This window comes from Acyrthosiphon pisum, chromosome X (assembly GCF_005508785.2).
Source record: "Acyrthosiphon pisum isolate AL4f chromosome X, pea_aphid_22Mar2018_4r6ur, whole genome shotgun sequence".
Lineage (NCBI taxonomy): Eukaryota > Metazoa > Arthropoda > Insecta > Hemiptera > Aphididae > Acyrthosiphon > Acyrthosiphon pisum.
The window spans coordinates 72,040,921-72,068,649 of record NC_042493.1 but is presented as its reverse complement, the minus strand read 5'-3'; the positions used below and the strand labels follow the sequence as shown (position 1 = coordinate 72,068,649).

Sequence of the window (27,729 nt, the reverse complement as noted above, 5' to 3'; positions counted from 1 at the left end):
GTTAGGCCAACGTGTGAGACGTTACAGTTTGCCAGGATCATTTTTTATTAAGTGTACATGACATACACTAGTGACCTGTCGGTCAAATATATATTTATATATCTATACGTCGTGTGTTTATTTAACAACAAAAAGTTTACGTGCAATAAGCACCACGTTAGTGTAAAATACCGACCATAGGTTGTATATTATATAAGGTTACGTAGAACCAGTACTGCCTGCGTGTATTTGCAGGAATGATCCAGTGATCGAGTGTAGGAGGTACTTATGATATGACGGTGTCGTGAAATCCGGATCTACACCATGCTGTGATCGGAGTTGATGCGGGCAACTTTACCAATATAACTGTAGTATTGGGACTTTAATTTTTAACTACGTATAATATGATGAGTGATAAAATTACGTATGATCAACAATAAAACAACGACCTCAGCCACAGTTGTAAAATATTAATAATATATAATAAACGCTTAAGTAAAACAAAAAAAAGTTAAATAAATAATATTATATATGAACATATATGTATACATAATAATATAATGGCAGTATATGTATAGATGAATATAATGTATAGGTACAAGTGTACAACATGTCATAATAAGCGACAAGAGTGAACATTTTTAAATTTTTTTCTGCCACTTATTCTCAATAATCAAATTGTACAATATATAATGTGGTCGTATTTAATGAATTCACACTTGCACATAAAATGATAAACTCGTATTCGTATGGGTACCTATAAATGCCAACATAACATAGGCTGTATTGTAAGAATAGTTATTATACAAATTATGGATAGATCGTAAGAATAGTTATTATACAAATTATGGACAGATATAAAAAACGCAATTACACAAAATGTATCCATATTAATACATATAATTCCAGTTTTTTTGATCTTTAACTCGTGTAACAATATTAACTCGTTGCAGTTACATAATATTAAACAACGTACAATCATCGCGTACAACTGTATTTGGAAATAACGTTCCCTATTCACTAATCATCTCTTATATCTCGTAGGCTATCTCTTCTGTTCGGTGTTCCACTCTGGAAGTTCACCACCACGGTAATGGTCACGCGGTCGTCGCCGACGCTGATGCCGGCGGTGACGGCGTCGGCGACTGTGGCGGTGGCAGCGGTGGCGGTGGCGGTGCTATCGAGTGGGGCCACACGGCCGCGGCAGTGCACGGTGGTGTCGTGCTCAGATGGTGTGACGGATGACGGCCGGCGGCTGCAATGCTGCCCGCCGCTGTGGCCGCGTATACCATTGCATGATGGTAGTAACTGCTGCAGTACGTGTTGTAGGCCGCGGCGGCCGCAGCGGCTGCTGCGCTACCGCCGGTCGTCGTGTCGTAGTTGGCCGCCGCGGCTGCGGCTGCTGCTGCTGCAGCGGCGGCGGCGGCGGCCGTTGTGGCGGCCGCAGTGTCACTGCCGCCACCACCATTGCTTCCACCCCCGACGCCATAATGACTGTTTGGGTGGTGTTGTGATGGGTGTAGGTGGTGCGAGTGCGACGGGTGCAAGTGTTGGTGATGCTGGTGCTGTTGCTGAGCAGCGGCCGCTGCCGCGAGTATGTCGGTTACAGCGTGTGGACTCGGCCAGCAGTGTTGTGGTGGCGGTGGTGGAGGCACTGGTGGTGGCACCGGTGGCGGCGATGACAAGGACCTGGACGCCGTGGCCGGTACAGTCGGTGAACAGCACGTTGGGCCACCCGTCCCTGTCGGTACGGTGGTGGGTAGACCCGATGAAGGTGGTGGTGGCGGCGGCGAACAGAGGTGTTGGTGCTGTTGGTAGGGATGGTTGTGGTAGAGTTGGTGGTGTTGGTGGTGATATTGGCCGTGTTGGTGGTGGTGGTGGAGCTGATAGCTTGCGGCTACGGCTGGTGGTGACGTGGACGGGTGGTGATGATGGTGGTGATGGTACGGTCCATACATGTGGTGCGCTGCTGCGGCGGTCGTCGGTGACAATCCACCACCACCGGTCATGACGGCCGCAGGCTGCTGAGTACCCGTACTTTGGGTCGGCCCCGTCGATCCGATCTTGTTGCGCAGTATCCGGCTGATGCTGGACACGCTGGGCACGTTGAACTTATCACACACGCCGTCGGCGAGTAGTCGGTCCCGAATCTCCCACGCGAACACGCCCGGGTCCTTGCGCTTCAACCGGCCGATGTACGCCACAACCCTGGGTGTGGTCACTCGGGGCTTACTGCCCCCGATGGCCCCCGGTAGCACACTGCCTGTCTCGTGGTATCGAGCAAGGATTTTGGACACACACCCGTGCGATACGCGCAGCTGACGGCTGATATCACATGGCCGGATGCCGACACGGGCCAGTTCGACGATGCGCACGCGAACCGCGTTAGGCAACGGCCTTCCGTTGACGAACACGCCACCAAGCTGATTTACCTCGCCGTACTGCTGTTGCTGCTGCTGCTGCTGTTGTTGGAGGCTTTGCTGGTGCTGTTGTAGGTTTTGTTGGTGTTGTAGGTTTTGGTGGTGGAGATCGTGCAACTGTTGGTCGTGATGTAGTTGGTGATGTTGATGATGATGACCGTCCATTTGTTCGTGTTGGCGTTGTTGCTGCATTTGTTGGTGCTGTTGCAGTTCATTGTCTTGGTGCTGCTGTTGCTGTTGCTGCTGTTGGTGTTGTGACAACTGTTGAAGCAACTGCGGCTGATGACCTTGCTGGTGCGGGTGATGTTGTTGGTGCTGTAAGTGTTGCTGGTTCAGATGGTGTTGGTGTAGTAACAGCATTTGCTGCTGCTGCTGCTGCTGCTGCTGCTGGTCGTCACCACCGCCACCGCCGTCACTCATGTGCTCGTCGTGGTGGTGCCGCCCATGGCGACGATGCCGCTCGTTGCCTCCCTCGTCCACGCCACCGTGCTGCTGCTGTGGTTCCAATAACATTTGAGAGAGCCGATTATGTAATTCTGCAAACAAAATCGATAATTATTGTTACAAATATTATCTTATTATATGAATAGTTAAAAAACTTAATATATAGACTATAGTCCATTAGTTCTATAATGGCGTTAGGTATATCTATTACACATTTATTTATAATTATAACGATATATGGATATTTATACCTATATGTTTTTAATTATTATATAATATGTATAGTTATAATTTGCCTAAATTAATAAAATTATAAACAACTTGCAGGTAGATATTTAATATTGTCTAAGATTTGTCACTGTACTTGATTCAGAATACTATGTATATGATAAAAACAAAAACCCCATACTAATGTGTGATACATTTTGAACGAATCGTTGAAAAAAGTAATAAAAAAAAATTAGGTATATTATTAAATTTTATTAGTTGAAGTAAAATAATGTACAGGTAGGTACATTTTTATTTAAATAAAAATAAAGCATGTATAAGTTATTAGCATTGTTTATCATATTTTAAATTCATTTTATTGAGCATTTTATAATAATTATAAGTGGTGTAGTGAAGTAGGTCTAGAGGAACGGCTGAAATTTTGGTGGGTGGGTATGTATATTTAGCATTTAGTAGGTACTAATATAAAAAAGGTGGACAAGTGGATACCATTATAATATTATACATAAAATGTCATGTAGGTCACTTTAATGGATATTTTATTAAATTTTAATTCTGCAACGATAGAAAACCATACGAACGATGATTCTGAGCGAAGACCTTCTGCCATACTATACCGTGTATAAAACTGGGCTCACTCTATAACTCGATTACCTGCATTACTCAATACACGCTGTACATATTTTAGAATTCTGTCTCTGAGATATTGATGATCTGTTAGTCTAGTTTCGTTTCTCGAAAACAGAATTAAAAATTATGTTTAGGGTACTGAGTAATATGGGTAAATTATTTAAAGTGTGTACCCTGTTTTCGAGGACACAAGGTATATTACTAGTATACTAAAATTTGATGAAATTTAGGCTATTGATGTAATTTATATACTTATTAACAGTTGGATGAATTAGTTTTCCCGAAAAAATGTTACTTGATATTAATGTTACTTAGTCACTTTAAAAGTTTCAACTGTTTCAAGTACCCACGAATAATATTATTGTATTTTAATTTATAACAATAAATACCTAAAATTGTTATTGTTCGTTTAAATAGGTACCTAGTTTCGTTCAAATTTGAACTAAAAATGTCTATAAAAAAAAAACTGAATGAATTTATTTTTTAGTTGCAATATTAATTATTAACTACTAATGAGAAACTTTGTTTTGAATTTTTACTACAAAATAATTTGCATATTTTTATGAATTTGGTTAAAATTTTAACTTTAAATAGATATTAAAAACCACAATACTAAATACTCTTTAATAATTTTGAGCTGCATTACATTTTAACTCAGAAAAACATTTTTATGAACAATAATTTAAAAAGTTAATAAGAATCAAAAATTTCTCATCGTTACAAATTGCCCGAAGAGTCAAAATATTTTTAAAATGTTATCATATTGTATACAATTACTAATATAAACATTTACTGAACATTTCAAGCATCTATACAGCTATACAGTTATTCGTTTTTGAATTACAACTAAATATCAAAATCAATTGATGGGATATTCTATAATTTACGGGTGAATACCCAATATCGTAATAATTTAATTCAAACGCTTATCAAAAATTAATGTTACTTTTCAGTTAACTGTATTATTTTGTTAAAAGGAGAAAAACTTATAGGTAAGACATTTTTTATTCAATTTTTTGATGTTAGCTATGAAAGAAAATTGTTTTATGAAGTTTATCATGTATTGAAATAGGTCATATTAACATTTGGTGAAAATTTAATTTATCTATGGTTATTAGTTTTTGAGTTACACCATAAGATCAATTTTGTTAAAAATTACCATAATTGTTTTTTTCTTCGACGATTTTAAAAATTACCTAAATTTTTTTTACTTTTGACTCCCCCGACGTACCTACTACCAATACTAGATTCACTTTCCTATCAGAAAAGATGCTAATGTAGAAAATAAGGCAAATATTCGTCACAACCGTACGGAAATTAGTAATTACATTGCACGAATTTTGTTATACCTACACTATAATAATGTAAGCTATATAAGAAAACGATTAAAAATATGATTCAAGTTAGTCTCTAAGGGTAAGCGGCAGTCATTCCATGGCTAATGTTTGAAATATTTATTTATATAGTTAAAATTTGATGAATGATGATGGGGTTACCCCGATACGGCTACCTCTAGACAAAAGTCCAGGGAGTCCTCTGAATCCTGATAAGTATGAATTGTATATACTTCTTGTATAGATGCATGTATTTTATATTCTGAGAGAAGCGATAGATGTATTTATTTTACAATGATTCATGTTTTTTTTTGTGTTTACGTACGACAAGTAATTGAAATAATGCTTCAATTTCCAATATAAGTGACTTATATCTGTTGGAAAAGTGAATCTATAGTTAGTACTTTAGACGTGTCAAAATGGAAAATTCCTAGGATTTTTCAATAGCGTTGAGAAAAACAAACAACAAAATTATGGAATAACGGGGATTTTTACGAAATAGCATATTGTGTGGCAAGGGCGGGAAGTGAGCTATTTCAGTCACGGCCTATGTTCGTAAAGACCATATATAAAGTATATAGATTTCAGTGTCTGGTTGTGCAGGGAATACGCATGATATCCGCTTTTAAGGTATCCACTTTACCGCCCGGCACTTTTCGGGATTTCCCCTTTATCACCCGGCACTATGAGGATCCCCTCTTTACCACCCACTAGATGGAAAAAGGACGCTTTCTAACGCTTCAACCGCTATCGAAAATCAAACTTTCGGTGCAGGCGTGACAGATAATCAGTTTTTGACAAAATATAAATAACTAATAACCGTATATAGATAGGTTCTTTAAATTTTCACCGGATGTGCATCAAGATGTGCGACAAGGTATCTCATAAGTCTGTAATTTCAAACTATCTCCAACAATTATAAAATAATATATAAACACGGTTTTTTGTATGGCTATTTTAAGTTCAAATTTGAAATATAGAACATATGAATAATATAATGTTGCATGACTTAAAATCATTCGAAAAGAGTTGTAATGAAGAAATCAATCAATTTTATAGGTATTGCATTGTAAACTGTAACGTATTAACTATAAACTTATTTTATTTTTTAGATATATACCTTTATGTATAATTATGTTGATGCTGTACGTAAATCATATAACAAGCATTTATAGATATATATATCCACTGTTATATAACCAGTAATATATGGACGGAGTATATAAGTATAATAAGTTTACGTATACTTATAGATAACTTTACTAGGTATGTATTTTGCAATGGTATTGTGTATATAGGCATACATAATTCTTAATCTCATATTATGATAACTACATATCTACATTTCATAAAAAGTATATTAATATTTTGTTTTTATGATCACTTACATTTGTATAACATTTTTCTATATGGGTACCATTAAATGTACCCGGAATACGTTATGGTTAGTAATATTATGTTTGACACCGCTAGTGTTGCATTTTAAGAGTGAGCATTTTCCTATTACGGAATTTCGCAGGACATCTTACCAATTATTACTCGGCAGTCGGCCGTATACATTTCGTATGTTTAAATAATAGCGATGATGATGATATTTGTTCATTATTTAACCCCATCGGCCATCAGGTATAGATAACACCTATTATATACAACCGTATAGCATGATCCGATGGGTTCAAGTGTGTTTTTGTGTATTTGTATGTATATATTGGTACCTATAATAATATATTGCTTAAATGCGTTATACATTTCCGGTGACATATAACCTATAATGTAATTTGTATACTAATGCTGTATTTCCACATATATATATACATAATATATAAGAATATACTATTAGTATGCATACACATTACACACGCCATATCGTTTTAGTGTGCGTGCGTATTTAATATTGTTTTGACTACCGTCGCCGCCGCCCAAGAGTCGGGTTACACGAACGGCTCAAATTTCTCATTAAAAAAACCGCGCGGCTATATATTACATTAAAATGTATAGGTAGGTGCATTGCATATAATTTACACACATACCATTATTGTTTAGAGTGTTATAATATACATTATGGCTTTGCGGCACGCGAATATTCGCACGTACATCGCGCGGTCGTATATGTACGAGTATATTATTATAAAACCGGGACGGAGGCTGCGACGGCGGCGATACATTATATCCGCCATCGTTTTCCTATTCTCATCGCAACAGTTATACCTATAGATTGTGGCTGAGCTATAAACAATACACATCGCACATGATCAAAATATGTGGGAAATTAACTAGCTAATAAAAATGTAAGGTTATTATTTTTTTCAACTCAAGAACTCGTATGATAAGTAGTTTAATCGACTGTTGAAATAACTTAGATTTTTTTTCAGTTGATTTAAAATAGGTAATCCATTGAGTTAAAATAAAAAAGGTTTTAGCAAATTTTCGGTTTTGATGGTTTCATAAATTATTTACTATATTATACACAGTTTAAAATAAAAATATTTGAATACCTACCAATTATTATTATTAATATAGTAATAATAAGTACTAATATTAAAAATGACCTTTATGTGATCCACATATTCGTTGAAAAAGTAGATCGAGTTTAAACGTTCCTATAGCGGGTAAAATTTATTATTTGTTTACTTTTAACTTAAGTTTGTGTTACTGTAATGGGCCTTAATGGCCTTTAAAACCGAAGAAGAAGAACTTAATGGTTTGTGTTCACTTAACATAACTCGAGTTAATAATTTTCATTAACATATCAAAGTTTGTAGGTACAAAATGTATTATATTATGTATGTGGTTTGTTTTACCATGTTTAGGGCTGATTACATAATTATAATAATGGCGCCCGTATCAAATAAATAAATAAATGCTACACACCTGCCAACTAACTATTACAAAAGTAAAATACAGCTTTATAAACAGGGGAAGTCATCCTTACCCCCACGGTCCGTATAAAATAATTTATTAACTATATTTATTTAAATATATAGAATATAATATGGATAAATTATCAACTAATAACGATTTAGTGATAATTCGCATTTAATATGATAATATAACAAAAATATTATGATAATACAACTATGAAGAACATTTCGCAACGTTCGGCACATAAAACGATGTTCCTATATGGATCCCCCTCTTCTACCGTTAAAATTCTGCTTGCCTCAATCTATGATGAAATAATAATTGATCACTTAATTTTATGGACGTGTGTCCCTCGTGATATTGTCGTTGAGAGGATCGTCTTGCAAAACGACGATTGCGCTATTTCTTGGCAGATATTTTTATTTATGGACTGGATTTCCACGTACCACACACGTGTTTTTACTAATCACGTTGGTATAAATACAGACTGTTACCGGTCTGATCGTTAAACTCGGGATTGGCCAGGGTAATAATTATAATATATAATATATTATATATTGGGTTTATCTGGTGCACTCAATATCTCGAAAATAATGGCGTTACTTTTTTGAATGACAACGTCAATTTTATATTTCAAATCCAAAAGCAGAACATTTTTCTGAAAATGTTGACGTATACTAATCGAGTTTCAAACCTTTTGTGGGGTTTCAAACTATACCACTCCAATCAGATAATTTAAACTTTGGAATATACTTATAACTTGTGCCACAACAACTAGATGTGACACCGTCCGATAAAAACGCATTAATCTTACCTAAACCTACCAAAATGCATAGTGTGCTGGGACTCTTTTTATCCGTTCAAAATTAAATTTAAATATAATATGGAATGACTTAAATTATATAAGAAAAATATTTTCAAAGGCGTTAATATATTAATGTATCTTAATATATTAAGAAGATAAATTTCGATTCTATTGAAGGGTGGAGTTCATGGCTCATTTCGTAGCCTAATTAAACTTAAATGTACCTACATAAACAAATTATGAAAACACGATAATAAAACAGGCACCATAATTATCAAATTTATAAGTCATAACACAATCAACTAAAACACCATAACCACTGCTGCTTTTCAAAGTGTTGACTTCTTATGTTAATAAATTATATAGACATTAGATGGCTATAATAAAACGATTAGATCTTGAATCTAGAATTCACCAAGGTTTACGAGTATCGCCCCCGCTATCCTTGGATAGGCGGGGACACAACTATTCCGCAAATAATTAATTATTGCCATTAATTATGATAGTACCGGTATTTACTATTTAGGTATAGTTTTAATTGTATTAAAACAACCTATAGATTCCATCGGGTAAGGTTGATTGTACTTTGATTCAAAAAATGTTTTGTTTGAACTGCACTTGTTCCGATCATTACATAAAACTTATTAATTAACCATTATCGGTCGACGGTAGGAAGAATAATTTATATTTGATATCTAAATTGTATTGTTCTTAATACGTACTACATACGATTTAATAATAATAATATAAATCTTATGTAGATATTAATTTTGTTTTTTAAATAAATATTTTAGCTGGTAATATAAAAATGTTTTTTTAATTTTTAATTAAAAAATAGCTACAATTTATACATAGTTACAGTTTTAATTTAATAAAATAAAAATATGTAGATAGATATTTATAAATTATAAATAAGTTAGGTAATAACATAATTGTTAATTCTAAATCGACTAACGTGCACGTTTAGCCAATCTGGGTAGGGTGGTTTTCATTTTGGCGAATGACTCAAAATCATACTATGTATCGTTTGGGTGAATTTAAACATATAATTTGATCGACATTTATGCGGCCACTTAATATTTCTAACACATCGTTTGGCTAAAAGTCATATGGATATCTAGTATCTACATATCTAATGCATTTTTCTTCCCGTTTTCAGAATCAAATATTCAAAATCACGTAACAATCTATCTGGATATTATGATATTATTATCAAATTTTTTTTCTTGATTTAGAAAAGAAAACTGTTCATCCTTAAATGTAATAATATTTTAATAATATCATAAAGCTGTTTATATGCTACTTATTGGGTATTGGGCAGATTACGAAAATGTCGTTTTCTAGCAAGATATATATGTTAACGACTTTAGAAGGGTATATAGGTACAACAAAGTTAAAGATAAATTCGATCAAACTATCTGTTAATTTCTCGCCCAATTAATATATGCTCTATTCGGGTACATTCTGGTTCATTCAACTAGATGAATGAGTACCCCCCCCCCCCCCCTTTAAGTTACTCCTTATTTCTTTGGTAACTTTATTAATTAGTAAAAATTAAATTTTAATTTGATGAGCATAATGTGCATTTGCAGACAAATATGATGATGAAATATCAAACATGTTTAGGTACCTAAATCGTACATAAAGAAAAATACATTCTGTCATTGATTCCGATCATCTAAATATTAAAATCAAAATTTAATATTCAATATAATATTATAAAATATAAATAATAATACATGCATATTTTAATATTTACAATAAAATATATCAGTTTTATGTAATACACATCAACCAATAATGTCTGATGTCTATGTAAATTTAAAATTTACAGAGAAAATAATGATTTGTTATTTCTTTTTGGGAAGCTTATATTTTCTCCATACTTTTAACTTTCTTGGTTCCATTAAATTTATACATTTTCAAAAAAAAAAGTCTGTCGGAATTGAAGAAATACTGGCTCCGTGGTAAGTACAACTCATTTTTTATAATATAATGAATTAGATAACAGTAAAAAAAAAAAAATAAAAAATAATAGTCGTTTTCTTGGATCTTTGTTAAAAGATAAATTATGTGAAGGGACAATAAAATATCTTGGAATATAGTTCCTCAAAGAAGGTGTGTATAAGATCCTAATTTGTTTGTATACAATATATTGTCTTATGACAATGATCAAGGATATCATTTTATAGTCAGTCTGTATTTTTAATTTTGATGCTTATGTCTTATGTTACATACCTACTTAGGTGTTAATAGACACATCACTGGGAAGGGTTTATTCTAAAGCGAGCGCTGGTTAAATTTCTATTGAGGGTAGGTCCTATTTTGTAAGCTGTATACATTACAACTTACAAGTCATTTTTATTAAATTTTAGATTTTAAAAAATATTTTTATAAACCTTAGGTAGGTATAAAAAAAAAAAATTAAAATTTATTACTAGAACAATTTTAATGAACGGTACAATTTTTAACACATTTTATAATATCATATTATTTTGTTGTTTTGATGGGCATATACTTTTTTTTAGGTCATATAAGGTTATAAATATCCTAATTTTATAGTTACTAATTATTAGATGGTATAGTATATTTATTGGTACTAAGTAATAATCTTTTAAATAAGCTTCAATTTTGTTGAAACGTTAAATTGTAATTTAAATATTATAATAGTAGTCTGTAAGTATTAATGTTACACTGTATTTTAAATAAAGTAATAATAGGGATTATTCATTAAAGCTGACGCAAGATATAATTTTGATGGGCGTGGTAGTTCATCACGTTAGACAAACAGTTATCCAGCTGCTCGACTACTGTTTATAAAAGTTACAGGTTCGTGTGTCGTGATGTGTATTCAACTTTATTTATAATATATATAACTATCGTCTATCTACTGTATTGTATGTTTTTGCATTATCACTTAGATACCTATCACTAACCACATTTTTTGGCAAAAATTAATTAATAAAAGGAACCTATACATGTTTTGACGAGTCAAGAACGAATTCAGAATTTACTGGTTATGTCAAACCATTTCGTCTATCCGTTATGTTAGATTACATTTACACTTCTTCAACTCTCCTCCCCCCTCCCATATCTCTTCTTCTCTCGGTCGACTATTATCACCCTCGGAGAGGTTGAAAATATTCATATATGTAGTCAACGGTTAGGTTAGGTTATCAAAAATAAAGAAAGATGATTTAAGTATTAATGTACCTACGGTTATATTTGTAAGTCAAAAATTGCACACCATCAAAATACATACTATGGGAAAAATATAAAACAAAAATCGAGTTTTATGCGCTCAACTTAAAGTAATAATAATATACAAAAAAAATCAAAAAAGAACTAGAAAAAGACTTTTTAAAAAAAATCGCCAAAATATTAAATAAGTAATAAAAGGTATTTTAAAATTTAAAAAAATTAAATATTTTTCAATATTTTTTAATATTTGAATAATCGTAGAAACATTTAAAAAATTTCCATAGCACTCTGCTAGATTTTAAGTCAAGCCAAAAAAACAAGAACATAAGAGAGTCTCAAATACTGCAGGCATGTGCTGGCGCGTGTAATCAGCTATTGAAATAGAATCAGGAATACAAGAAATTTTGCATACACTTTTTTTTATTACTATTATTATTATTATTATTATTATTCAGTTGAAGCATCAATATCTATAAGGTCATTAGCCTGATGTTATGTAGTAGGTGTATAACTGTGGGGGAGGGTACGGTTGGTTAGAACACGTGCATGTGCAGTGGCTAGGATTTGTCACTAAAACCCAAGTGGTCACCCAACCGGAAATTAGAGACATCGGCTGATGCTTGAGAACACGTTAGTGACTGAGGCCAACCGCCGCGCCCGACCAGGCCGTGCATAAGCTTTTATATTAAAATATACGATTATTTACAGTCAATTGTAGGTGTGTGGTTAGATGGGTAGCTCCAATATATTTCCTATATAGTATAGCTAAAAGCAACAGACAATGATTTCGAGAAAACCTGCAACTGGTCCATTACCATCTCAGGAATTCACTGTTGTGCCGTGCCAATGTAAATGATATAAACTTGCACTTCAGTTTTTAACGAAATCCGGTAATCGATTTTGAATTTATACGATTCAGACGCGGCGCGTGCTTATAACTATCGACGCAGCAGGTTAGGTATAATATAATATAATATTATGCTCGTATATACATGGAGGTGTTACACTATAATTTATTTATTTAGATTTACTTCAGTAAATATTCTATACACGTAGTGTTGTATTATAATACCGAAAGAGGTTCCGCGAGAGGACTTAGAAAACATATGACGTGATGAGTGTGAAAAATATAGGGTACACGGATTGAAACAAGAAAGTTAAAAGTTCCGGACAAGAACCAATTATTGTGGTATTCTTGTACCTACGATTATTGCACAATGCGAAATGCATTATATGTATGATGGACGTAAAATTGCTATTATTATTATAACATGTAAACGTCATAATATACGCGAGCTCCGGCGCCGACATTACGGGCACAATATTATTATTAGCCGTACATATACAATAAATTATAATATGGTACGATATTTATAATAATAATATAGCCGCGGAGCATTTAGGTCGATTTTTATTTTTTATTTTCCGTTTTCACGTTTCACGCGAGCGTATAAATAACTGTATACAGTAGGCGCATCCTCCGTGAGCGGGTGGGCGGACGGACGGGCGAGCCAAGAAAATAATTACAATCGCCCGGCTCTATCTATCCGGCGTGTGTGCGTGTGTGTGTTTGCTGGTGTTTGTGTGTGTGTGTTTGCTGGTGTGTGTGTGTGTGTGTGTGCTTGTGTGTAGCCAGCGCCGCCGCCGAGGGGCGGTACGCGTCATTTACGAATCCATTACACGGCGGCGGTGTGGGCAGAGCTGGGCGGGGTTGGGGGGGGACATGCATCTAGGGGTGGCGTGCGGAGCGGCGGGCATCGGACCCGGATGGCTGCCGTCGAGTCTATAATAGAGACGCGCTCGCAATTCGACCGTACCGAGATCGTAATGACGCGTACGAAGATTAATAATCGTCACCGTAAAAATAAAACTTCGCCGTTGTCACTGCATTATCATACTGCAGTGTATAATATTATAATACGCAGCCATAATAATAATAATATATTTTATTATACACAGTTATTTCGTGTTTGTATACATGTATTGTATCATGCATATGCGCCGCATAATATATTATTATGTACGGCGGGTATATATATGAAATTAATCGTCGACGCCGCAAAGAAGGCGCGCCGGTTAGCCAGAGAAAAAAAATATGATACGAAAAAAGAGCAGAACGACGCGACGACGCGTGCACGCCGCTGTATATCTGCTACTGGAGACAAACTTGGTGAAGTCTCGATATGATACTTATATGATATTATATATTATGAACGGTGGAGGGGTCATCGCCACGGTACATAATGTGTGCATTATGTGTGATCGTATTATACATATCTCGTTTATGTATAATACGATCACGCGATAAAGCCGATAATGATGGTCTATTTAAATACCACAACAAGAGCATGCTCGATGGACGTATTATAATAATATATATAAATTTAAGTACAGGTGAAAGGCGTACGGACTACAGAATGTTTATGCTGTTCTTGGAAGATTTTACTATTCAAACAACGATATAAATTAACAATTTTAAAATCCTCCAGATGATGTACTTAGCTGCACATTCGTTGATTTGTTTTACTAGCGAACCATCACGCGACAACTTAGCGGGATTCGATACAGTGATTTTTTGTCTTTGTCTAACATACGCGTGATATAAGATTTTAGACATGTTCTTTGCCAAATGTACCGGTTAATGTAATGAAGTGATAAGAATTCTGAAAACAGATTTGAATTTTTCGTCAAGACTACTATTGGGATCAACTTTCCCACATTTATGATATTAGCCCTCAAATTCCTATCAATGTATATATTAAAAAAAATTCATATATCAATTTTTGAAGAAGTAAAATCAAAAATGTGGGAAAGTCGATTTCAAGTAGACTTTACAACAAATTCAAATCTGTTTTCAGAATTCTTATCACTGCATTATATCAATCGGTACGTTGGTCAAAGAACACGTCTAAAATTCTATGTCGCATGTATGTGTTAGACAAAGACAGAAGGTCATAGTATCGAATCCCCTGAATCTACACTGTAAAATATACGTAGAAGTGTACCCGGGTAGGCATAGGCGGTACACATGCCTTTTAAATTTAAATCTGAATGATTTGATATCAATCTATATTTTATTGTAAACACATTTTTAATTTAATACCAATTTGTTTTTTGAATATGTAGATATATTATCTAATTATATAATATAATATATAAAAGAACTTGTCCTACCTGACTGATTCGTGATCGCCTAGCCGGAACTGCTGAAGCTATGAGTATAGTAGGCAATTGCCAATTTGGTCAGTAGTTTAGTCTCATGATGTAGAGACCCACCATAGTGGTGCACCCACTAAGAAAAGATTTTCCAAAATTCGTATTTTAAAGAGGTCCTCAAACAAGGATTTTGAGATTCACTGGGGGAAATTGAAACATGTTCTACAGAATACCCAAAAAGTACCCAGCAACAATTAATATGTTAAATTAAACGAGGTTATCTAATAAATAATTATAATATTAATAATGGCAATGATCTACAGGCAATCTCTACATATAAAATATTAAAACTGACAAAAAAAAAAGTTAAAACACAAAAAAAATTGCACATGGGTTAGGTTATTCGCTAGTATTATATATTATTGATTATTTTATTTTGTACATATAATATGGTATATACCTGAAGGTTCCCAGAAAATATCAAATATGTACCTATAGACATTAATTATTTCAAGTTCTGGCAACATAATACAAAGGAGCAAAAATCAATTGTTATTATGAGTGACTGCAGTTGTATATACATGTTGTATATAGGAAAGACTTAAACGTATGAGATAAGTCAGCCGTCGCCGTCAGTGTTAAAATAAGGGTATCAGTTCAAAATAATTTCGGTACCGAAAAGTATAATAATTTTAAATACTTATCCGGAATACGGGTTTAATTAATAATATGAGAAATATTAGAAAACTCATATGATCATACATAGTTTATACACAAAACAGTAATACCATTCAATTATGATAAATAGGTAGAATTATTTTATTTTTGAACCTAAAAGAACTTATTTAATTTAAAAATTCTGATTCGATTATGGTATTTTATTTATTAAAATAAAGGTTTCAGTTCCGGTTCTTAATATTTTAAAGGTTCCAGACAGGAAGTAGATTAGTGGAAAAGTATTATGATTAGGTATTATGATTTTAACTAAAATATAAAATTTAATTTTAAAATCTTATAAAATTGTGAAAAATTTGATAAACTGGCCCTGAGATCCTTAAGGGGACGTGTCAGCGCACTATTTGTTTTCTGTCTCCGACCACGCGCAAGACGCATTTATAGCACATTTTTGTTTAGCTGCAGATCCAATTTTGTGTTATTATATTTAATGTGTGAAATGATTTGTTGTCAAAGAAACAAACTTAAATGTAAAATTATTATCTATGGCATCTATATATTATGAGATTTTATTGATGTTTTTATTTTAAACCGATACTTATAAAATTTCTAACATTTCAAAATCGTAATATTTTAAATATACTTATAAGTTATAACTCACGCGCTGACATCCTATCTTAAGCTAAAATTAAAAGGACATTTGGAATATAAATAAAATGAGCAAACAAAATATAGAAAATTAAATGTATAAAATATTAAATTGTGTAAATCCTGACAATAATATGATATTAAGTAGTAAATAAAAGTAAGTTTTAGCACACGAAGACAATTATAATATACCTATAATGATAGTATTATAATTTATTTTATTGTTCCAATTAATTTACAATATTACCCTTTGGCCTTTGCAAACATTATAGACTTTGTAATATGCCATTAAATAACTTATCAATATTATTAATATATGCATTCAATTTAAACAATGTATGTGCCTCTATTTATATGCGTTTGCAATTTATATTATTTATAAATACGTAATAGTCAAAATATAGAGAGAAATTCGACGAAAAATTAACTGGATAGAATAATTATTATAATTTTTAAGTGATATTGCAGAATTTAGTACCTACTATCTTGCTGTATTTCATATATTTTATAGTTAAATAATTTGACGAAAAATAAATATGCATTTTTGTTTTTACACTATACATAATATAAGATTTTTATCAAGTAACATAATTATCCGTTTTCCGTGTGTCATAGCTATTAAAGTTCGAATGTTTGTCCCAATCTGGTGTATAAAGATCTATATATTATTATGCTTGGAAAATATCTCTACAATAATATAGATATGTACTATCACGGTTATTGTATTTAAATTGTATTATTCTAATTAAAAAAAATACTACAATCTATGCACGATGACTAAGTTATATAAATTACACATTTCTAGTACAAATAAATTAAATACATATAAATATATAATAAATAAATTAAAGAACATTTCATAATAATATTACTTATAAATATGACGCAGTATAATTTTACTTAATTTTAATGGCACGTAACAGTTATTTTTAAAATTTGTATATTCTCTCGACATCTATAATCGAAAAGTAAATATTTAGCGATAGAGCAGCAGTAGGAGTGAACTTGTAGCCGATTTCAAATAAACGTACAAAAATATATTAGAATATCTAACTATAAAATCTATCGAGAATATTGATATAATCGTAAAATTATCTCTTTAAAATACTGGTTCAACTGTTATTAAACAAATTAAAACTTCTTCAACTTAAAATAATAATAATATTAATAAATTATTCAAATGAATAAAGATTACATAACTAAGAAGCATTATAATAGTACCTATAAAAATTAAATTAAATAAATATTATGTAGGTACGTATGATAAATTATATATACATTGGTACATCCAAAAATAATTAATTTCAAGGAGTTTATTTGTTTAAGCTACCTACTGTACCATTATTCATTCTAATAAGTAATTATAATATTAACCTTCCCCCCAAAAAAAACCACGAACGACTATGCACCCTTGTATATTAAGATAAAAATAGTTTTGGTCGAAAATGGGTTGTACCGTAACAAATAATAACGAAGACGAGGGGGGAACTAGGGTAGTGACTAATATTTTTTTCCACCGACAAAATTAATCGTCAGATACCATACGCCTTCGCCGATCTCACTGTGCCGCCCACCAACCACCAGCGACGACGAAAAACCAGTATACATAAGCATAATAAAAAATAAAGTTTCAGTGGTGTGCGTAAATATATCCATTAAAGAAGTAGCAATTTCAAAGAATTTTAAATAGTTTACAGTTCATACTTAACGAACTATACTGATACCATTTTACAACCTAAATCACATCTGCCATCTGCGTTGCAAATATCATTATATATTAAAATGCCTTTTTATGAAATAAATTTGTGGACGTTTTATACCAGTTGTTATGATAGTTAACAAGAAAAAATTCAAAGGAAAAAAATATGCCTAACCTAATTTACTGTATCAAAGATAAGAAAATATTTTTCATTTTTGAAATTATTTATAACTTATAATAAGTAGTTTATAATCATTTATTTTCACGACTAGGATAAGTCTCGATAAACTATATAATATATTATCGAAAAACGACATTTAAACAATAAAATATTATGTATCTACTATTAGAATTAAATTATCATTTTAAATAGTATTGTAATTGTTTTGTATATTATATTCATTTCCAAATCTACAAAGTAAGTTTGAGATATAAAGCTATAACTAGGTAAATATTATATTATTATATATTATCGTAATTAGATTAATGAGTAGTGAATTATAATGACGGCACGCTATATAAATTGTAAATGTCCATATAGATACGCGGATATACCTACCTATTTTATTTATTATTATTTACTTGAATATTAAAGCATATTAACATTATAGAAACAAGAAATTATTAAATATTTAATATACATTATAATTATTATTGTTATATAACATGATTTTTCAATAACTCAATCGATAAATTATGAGTAAAAAAGAAAATTTTACTATTGCTCTGTGATTTAAAGAATATTATTTAAATATTATAAAAATAATCGTATAATGCATCATTAAAAAAAAATAATAAATGCATGTAAATTATCTATATATATACTGTACGAAACTACACAATATAGAACACAGTGTTTCAAAATATTATATATAAGTAATACGGATTTGCACAGAATAATATATTATACTATATTGTCAGTTAAACGAAAGAATTGCAGACTAATAACTATTAGGGGCCAAGCACGGGACACGATATTTAGACGTACCCAAATCAGTAATATACATATGTGTATAATACTCGTCGGGGGCAGCTGCAGCGTTCGTGGCCGAATGTGTCATTTAGATGGTTAACCCTTATTATAACATATATATAGGTACAGACGTACAGTGAATGAACTGCAGTGACTACGATGCAAGATAATGAGAATCAGATTGAGATAATGAGCGACGGCGGACTATACGAACTCAAAGTCAATATATATATATACATACATACATATATAACCTTAAGTGTATTGCTGGTTCCTAATTATTGATCTGCTGAGCAAAAGAAGAAGCTGTTTGTCTGAGTATATATGTAGTATAGACGTAATACGCTACAGCTGCCGCTGACGACATACGCACACAATTATATATTATTAACCTATGCCCTATGCTGCACTGCTGCACATTGCCGTTGTTGAATCCGGGTTGCAAATATTATGTTCATTTTAGATATATTATAGTATGTACTGTCTGCAACGCACAAGTGACCCTTTTCTGCGTCGAAACGATGGACTGCAGGAATAGACCTATTCTCACCCGCGACTTTCGTGGGGCTCCAAAAATGTTCTCGCACGCGTGCAGTTCAGTGCTCATCCCGCAGGCTGTAACACGCGTCACATATACGTCATGTGCGGTGCACCTGACAATTTATTTTGTATCTATAGTATGGGCCAGTTAATATTTATTTATAAGCTTGCATAGTGGTATGCATGGATAATTATTCAAAAAAATATTGAATTTAAATAAAATATAAATGTTTGAATCGTTGATCAAAGTATTTATCAATTAGTGCGAGAAATCAATTGTATGATAGATATACATAACAGATACAGCCATATTCATTGTTATATTTGCATGCAATATCATATAATACAATATAATATAATATATAATCAATAATCATTTTACTGCGCAGTGACATAGCTACACAACCCCTACTAAGAGAACGCTTTAATACCACCCATAATTTGGCAGCGTATTCTGCTGATGGTTTCGTGGGTAGCATCATCTTAACAGATTGTAGGTTACCGTAACCATTTGTACATGTTGACACTAAACAAAATTTAAGAATTTTACTCTTTTATATTATTATTTATGATAGTATATATATATACTTATACGAGTCACGAGTGCATCATTTTCGCCCCACGCATGCAAACAGCCACACCCTTATATCTACGTGACCATCTCATCATAATGGGGGAGATAAAATGTACTATGTGCTGCTTATTATTCTGCCAAGTCGGTTAAAAATGTGTGCACGCGGACACATCCACGGACACAAAATCTTGTACAGGCCTGACGCATATGCAGTATTCGCATATGCAATTGTGCTTATACATCATCGGTGAAATAAGTTCAAATTACACTTATTTTTGACGAATCGCACTCAGGGCAGAAAAAGGCAAATGGTATAATGTTTGAATTGTATATCCTTATATCCCCATTGTGTCCAACCGCGTGTCCGTTAGTTACCAGTACATAGTTATGACTGTTGATAAGATACGGTTGATAAATATATTCTTTTTAAATTGTATACCTAATATAGGATTATAGTTTATTACGTAGAGTACCTATACCTATTAAAATACGTTTAGAAACCGGAAATTTAGCACGCTCCTAGAATGAGCTTTCATAAATTGTTCTTACAGTTGTTCCATATGCAAAGTATCATGAGGAACAAAACAAAATTCGTTAAATAGAAAATTTTGTTAAATGGAAGTTCGTTATATGAAAGTTTCACTTTATAATAATTATTAGTAATTAAATATAGCAAAAATTTTAATTTAAAAATAATAGTATAAGATGAGTGCCTTTTTAAAAACTAATAAATATTTACGATTGAAATACTACATAGCTATAATCTCAAAATAATTATAAAATAATATGTAGGTACATATGGATAAACATCGATACCTCGAATAAGTCGGGGGTGGAAAAAAAATCGAGTTATAGAAAAAATTGTGTGTACTTATTGAAATGTAGGGGCGAATATATTCCTCCGAGTTATCGAAAACTCTACTTATAGACGTTCGAGTTATCGAGTTTTCACTGTATTTGCGTTTATTTCTAAATTAGTTAAGTCGTATACTAAGTAATAACTACGGCATTGATCGGATCCAGTGCAAGTCGAGAATTACCATTTTTTAACCCGAGTACCGGAATTCAAACATTTTGGTTTAGCTGGAAAAGAGTGCAGTGTTTCGACAACCCACATCGTTGCCCGGGTGAAATACCAACGGAACTGGAACCGGAACTGTCGGTGGATGGGGAGGGGGGGGGGGGGGTAGACAAACGCCGACGGAAACGGGCCGCGCTGAAATGGAAGAAGGCACCGCCGCCGCCGGATAAATAAAAATATACAACAGTCGGAGGGCGGCGGCGGCGGTAGTTTTTTAAAGTCGCGGAGATGATTATAATTAATTGGCGTCGGCGACAAACACGACAAAACGACGCACACACACGCCGCGAGACACGATATTAGACGCGCGCGGCGGCGCTGTGGCCGATGTGATCTACTGCTGCTGTCATCTATCCGCCGGTTCTTGTGCTTCTCGGCGTACGATACTGTTCTTATACACACACACACACACACGGGTGCAGCAGTAGCAAACTAATTTGACGACAACCTCGGTCGGTGAGGTTAGTGTGTGTGTATGTTCGGTGTGTGCGTGCGTGTGTTTGTGTGCATGGACAGACGACGTGGAGGCAGACGAGGGGGTGGCGGGCGGCATTAGAACAAAGGCAGTGGCGGCGGCGACCGTGTATAATATTATTATACATATTATTTTCTTCGCGATCTCGCGTGGGTCGGCGGGGCGAGGCGAGTGGTGTGTATAGTCGTGTAATATAATTGTGGTCGTTGCCGCCGTCCCTTTGACGGCAGTCGCTCATTTTCACATTTACATTATAATTAGCCGGTTTGTTTCTTTGCAGCAACCGCCACCACAACCACCGCCACCGCCGCCCTAACCACTTCGCCGTTCCTGCAGCAGCTCAGTGTGCGCCGCGCGTCTCATTTATTGCTGCCGCTACCACCGTCGTCCCGTGTTTTACACGTGTTTTCACGCACGAACGCGGTGCAGCGGCGGGGGGTAGAGGAGCGGTTTAGTATAATATACACGACAACAGAGGGATCCCCGTTACAATTATAATTACGAATATTATTAGTAGTCGAAACGGCCTCGTTCCTATATTATGGTATACTGCAGCTATTACAAGAAAGAGATGCAGCGGCGGTGTCTAGGGTTTACACAAACGACATCCACTGGATATCTTGTGTGTCTTTCCGCCGTCGCGCCGCGTCGACCGTCTTCTCCGTTGTCTGCTCGTTCGCGGCTGTCCCTTCGCACTATATATATTATATAATATTGTGTTATACGCGGCTTAGACGCGACAATGTGTATTTGTAAATACGATGGAACCAACTTCCGGCGCCTGTGGCGACGACGGCTCTGTAAAATATTACGTTCCGCGAAATCGCCACGCGAGAGAGAGAGAGACAGACAGACAGACAGAAATGCTAGTCGGAGGACTTCGGCGGCGGTGTCAATCCTGACCGTATGTCTTATAATTTAAGCCTCTACAGGCATAATATAATCCGCCATAATAATATCTCTGCAGGTATGTTATTCTAGTCCATCACTGGCGCTGCGGTCCCGTGTTTGCACTGCAGTTAACCGTGTACAATGTCATCACAGCAGTCGCGTCCGAATTAAAAGGTTTATTTCCATGACGTATAATCATAATAATACGATATTGTGTTTCTATGTGCAGCTAATACGCTACCACCCTACATGTATTTGCACTATATTGTTCCACACCACACCGCAGTGCTAATAGCCTCCGGCGGTACCGGTGCTACCGTCGTCGAGACGCCGCCGATGTTTACTATATCGGCGGCAGCGGGTATTACACAAACAAATCGACAAACAAACGAGCGCAAACATGACTACTGCAGACTGCTCTCGTATATCGAGCAGTTAAGTGATGCGCAGGATAAATCGTATCGAATATAGGTATTAGGTATACCTAAATAGTTTCATATGTGTGTACTGTGCATATACGTCAGTATATATATATTGTTTATAGGTACAAAACACGAATCTACATTATTGTACCAAATATTATGTACAGGGTCAATAGTGATTCACCAAGATACTCACCCTCACATTTCCCTTTAATAATCAATTTATTCAAATTATGATTCTTAGGACTTTTATAAACTATACTTAAGAGACATATTTTAATTGGGTAGGTACATAGATTTTTTCATACCATTTATAAGAAATTTCCTGTGGTGAAACAATTTTTTTTTTCTGTTGAGAATCATTTGTTTTTACTGTACATTGTTTTTTAGATGATTTTTTTTCAGGGCTTGCAAACGTTATAAGAACGTTATAATTATAAAAAATGACAAAAAAATGATTAAATAATAATTTGTAAACGTAATTATAACGGAAAACGATAATCAAAAATAATTAAATACCACAAAACAAAACACAACGATTAACTAAATATATTATATATCATTAAACAAAACAGAACACAAAACGTAATTTATAGAATATTATTAAGCGAAAAATATCGCAAAACGTAATTTATAGAATTTCATTGAACGAAAAATAACGCAAAACGAAATAATTTAAAATCCATTTATTTAAAAGTTATATGAGTTTATATATGTTATAAATAAATATATATTTCATGCATAGACATTATAATTGATAGTATTATAGTATTCCGTATCCGCACCATTGCTTGCCGGCATAAGTTATTATTAATACATTTAATAGGTATTAACACTATTCTGAATAACGATAAACGCAAAACTTGTATTATGTTTTATTGTTTTAATTCTAAATAACGAAAAACACAAAAATTGTGTAATGTTTTAATTGTAAATAAAATAAAACGGATTTTTTTTTTTCAAATGCAAGCCCTGTTTTTTTCAAAATGTTGATGTATCTACATCAAAATTTGAAAATTTTATTTTTGAATTATTCAACTTTTTGTAATAAGGATAATAAAGCTCCATGATAATGTGTTTGGAAGATATATAATACTCATAACCTATATATCCCATTATCCTATATATACTTATTAGTTATTATAGGTGCGAATGTGCTATGATGATTAAAATTAATTAAACAATTTAAATTTGATAACAATATAATCCATCGAAATATTATAACAGTATAAATTATCTTGGTATAATAAGTAGTAGGTAGATCAAAAATTACTTCTATTTTATATTTTTTTCAAAACCATTTTTCAGGACTTTTCTTCTTAGTAAATTCATACTACTAACTCATCGACTATAAACGTCAAATTTTGATTAAGATTCATAAACATTTTCAAAAAAAATCATTTGCTTAATAATTATCAGTAAAAAGATTGGTTTTCATTAGTATAAGTGTATAACAGAAGTTTATATCACCTTTTATTAAAGTATATATTATAAAAACTAAATAATTGAAAATATGGTCCTTAATTATACAAATAATGAAAATTTGAATAAAATTAATATTTAGGAAATATATTGCGGTGGGAATGCTTGTTGAATCATCCTGTATACATAGACGCTTGTCATACTTTTATAATTTAGCGGTGGCATCGCTAAACGAAATTTCTTCTAAATATTTTTCGTAAATCAAAAATTTCTCTACCTTGACGATGTAAAGCAAAAGACAATATAATAGATACAATTAATTAAGATGGAAGCAAAAAGTGTTTTGGATATATTTATATATATTAATATATATTATAAATATTTACTTATCTACCGTCTCCTTTGAGGAATTCTTGTAATGGTGGTAGAGAGTAACAATCTTATAAGTTTGATGATGTGTGAGATAAATTGCATGCAGCGAAAAACAGACGCCGCCGCCGAAACAATTGTTTAAAAATCTAGTAATATAATTTCATAATTTGTATCATATTATATAAGTACATGGCGTGTGCGCGTATAATATGCCGCGGCTGGTGCCGGTGTTGTATTATTTATATCGCCTCTCGTGTATAATATTATAATAGACGGCCAAAAAAAAAAAAATCAAAAAAAAACGTATATAAAGAGAAAAAAACACTTATATCATACGCGACAGGGCGTCGAGCCAACATCCACGACGACAAATCTGTGACGGCCAGAGCTATAATTATAAATGATTACACACGCGATTATGATTATTACGGTTATGCGTTTGTTTCCCGTGCGCGTACGCCCACGCCGCCCACGCGTAATTATGAAACGTAAACACGCGCTAATACCACGACGACAGCCACAATCTCTTTGAAACGGATTCGTTATTAATTTTTTTTCCGCTCCCGCGCTCGAAGAATTTCGAAAGAAAAACACTAGTAATGACTTATACTTTGAGTGTTGTTATATAAATTATATCATACTAGGTATACTACATAATTCATATTTCATGCATACATATCATACTGTACCTATACTATTTTTCAGCGCACGTATAATATATCATTTATTATGCGCTGAAAAATAACAATGTAAAACAAATCAATGTGTTTTACACTAAATAATAATAATAATAATACACGTACTATATAACACGATGTAGAATATGAAATTATTAATATTAATTAGCTGCGTTCACGTGAACCCGTCGAAAAATGTTCATACGCGGTGCTGCTTTGCATAGTATACATATGCAAGGAGTCATCATTTATACCTGTTGTAGACGGCACAATGACGTGTAATCGATTATTGCTATAATAATATGTTGCAGTGACTGATATTATACATTTTTTTTCCTTGCACACAGGTATTACGCGATAAATATTATAATATGTGCGTGCAAAATAATCGGTCACCCCCGGTGCATTTCCGTCCGTCGTGCATTATTATTACTATTATTATTATAAAACGATGATGAGGAAAAGACATGGCGGGGTGGTGGTGCGGATAGATAAGACGACGTTACCGCGCGATTAATTAATTAATTCATGAACCGATGAACTTTAAATACGCTGAATTATATGTGATTAACAACAAAAGGCGGCCAGCTCTGACTTTTTTTTACACAATATTACTGTCGCGTTTTTTTCTTTCCTCTACAGACGTACCGCCGCCGATTTTTTACAGACACGTTTTCCGGCCGCCGGTGCAAACTACAGTGGGTCGATGACGATGACGGTCCCGCAGGCTGTCTTATCAAGAATTTTATTATTATTTATTTATTAAAGCGAATCGTATTCGGTCGAGCATATTGAATCTGCTTGCGCGTCGGAATCTGCTTACCGCCAAAGGTGTATGCATTATTAATTATTAACAATTATATTAATTAAACCTATAATAACCTATATATATATAAGCTGCTACTGTAGGCACGTGAGCCACCTCAAAAACACGAGTACGTGAAAAAAGTTGTGGCCATCGCTTCAGTTGAAATATATAGTATAACTCTATACCATTCATTATAATTATTAATAGTAATCAACGATTATAGAACGTATATAGTATGTCAATGCGCGCAAAAATCGTGTTTTGCCACTAAAAGACTCCCAAGTATGATATAATATACCCTGCAAACATTTCATTTATGGGTATGGGGTAATTGATTTCACGCATAAGGCCTCACTAGAAATAATTATATTTAATGAAATTTAAATAATGATTACGTATGTCATAAACATTAAATCGATCGAGCCCCGTACCTGACATAACTTAAAAATAAATTATATTATATACATTTTATATAGGTATGCTTCTTAACATATTATTCTAAAATTACATAGTGGATACGTCCAAAAAGTTCCGTATACAACCCTAATTATTTCAGTAGCAAATCGGTACATCTAAATGCGGCTTTTTTTCAAATATATATATTCAAGCGTGATGGTCTCACTGCAAAGGCGATACGGGACTTTTGGGACATACTGCAGTGGGTGCAATATTATACTTGGCAATTCGAACATACCTGCAGGGCGGTCAGATGACGGTGACGGACGGTGTCTCTGCTGTCGGTGCTGCAAGTCCATGCGCCGCCCGCGGTATGGTCAGTTCTGTTATCGGTCGGTGGCCAGCAGCATCGCTATCGTCGGCGGCGGCGCCGCAGCAGCGGGCGATAAGCCGGAGCAGCTGCAGCAACTGCAGCAGCAGCATACGCACTCCTCGCTGCTTTTACGCGACGCGCATCGACCGCAATCGCGGTGAGACTGTCGCGGCGGTAACGCCGGACGATAACTACGAATATTTTTCTCGGATTTTACCGGTGCCGTGCGCGCCGCCGTCACGGTGTACGGCTATGGTCGCGCCGCCGCCGCGATTAACGCGACCGTTAAGACGCGACGACACGGGTGCGCGCTCGCGTGCGTTTAAACGTTTATCGCGCGCGCCGCGAGTAGCAACGTACCGTATCCGTAACCGTAGCGTGGCGCGCGCGTACACGCGACGATCGACTGTCCTGGTGCCGTGCTGTAATGCGTGGCCGCGACGTGACGCTGTGACGATATATTATAACGATATAATATTGTTAAACGATAATGTGATGGTTGTTGTGGTCGCGCGTGACGTGTACGTAAGTATACACAATACGATATAATATGCAACGGTCACAGGTCGAAATGCACGCGTATGAGCTGCCGCCGCCGCCGTCGTCGTCGCTACACTGCTATGCACTGCGCCGCGCCAATACGA

The 27,729-nt window shown here is 34.1% G+C and overlaps 1 protein-coding gene across 1 annotated transcript; it reads right to left on the bottom strand.

Moving 5' to 3' along the window:
- Positions 1-660: 660 nt before the first annotated feature.
- Positions 661-27,729, bottom strand: LOC100164585 (paired box pox-meso protein). Its single transcript, XM_003242543.4, has 2 exons — positions 27,011-27,729; positions 661-2,935 (listed from the first exon to the last, which is right to left on the bottom strand). Exons 1-2 carry the CDS (start codon positions 27,069-27,071, stop codon positions 1,077-1,079), a joined length of 1,920 nt encoding a protein of 639 aa, XP_003242591.1. The 5' UTR covers positions 27,072-27,729; the 3' UTR covers positions 661-1,076.

Coding starts and splice junctions, on each gene's coding strand:
- LOC100164585 (XM_003242543.4), bottom strand. CDS start 27,071: ATGGACTTGCAGCACCGACAGCAGAGACACCGTCCGTCACCGTCATCT. Junction 2,936..27,010: donor GTCATCTGACCGCCCTGCAG/GTATGTTCGAAT, acceptor TTTTGTTTGCAG/AATTACATAATCGGCTCTCT.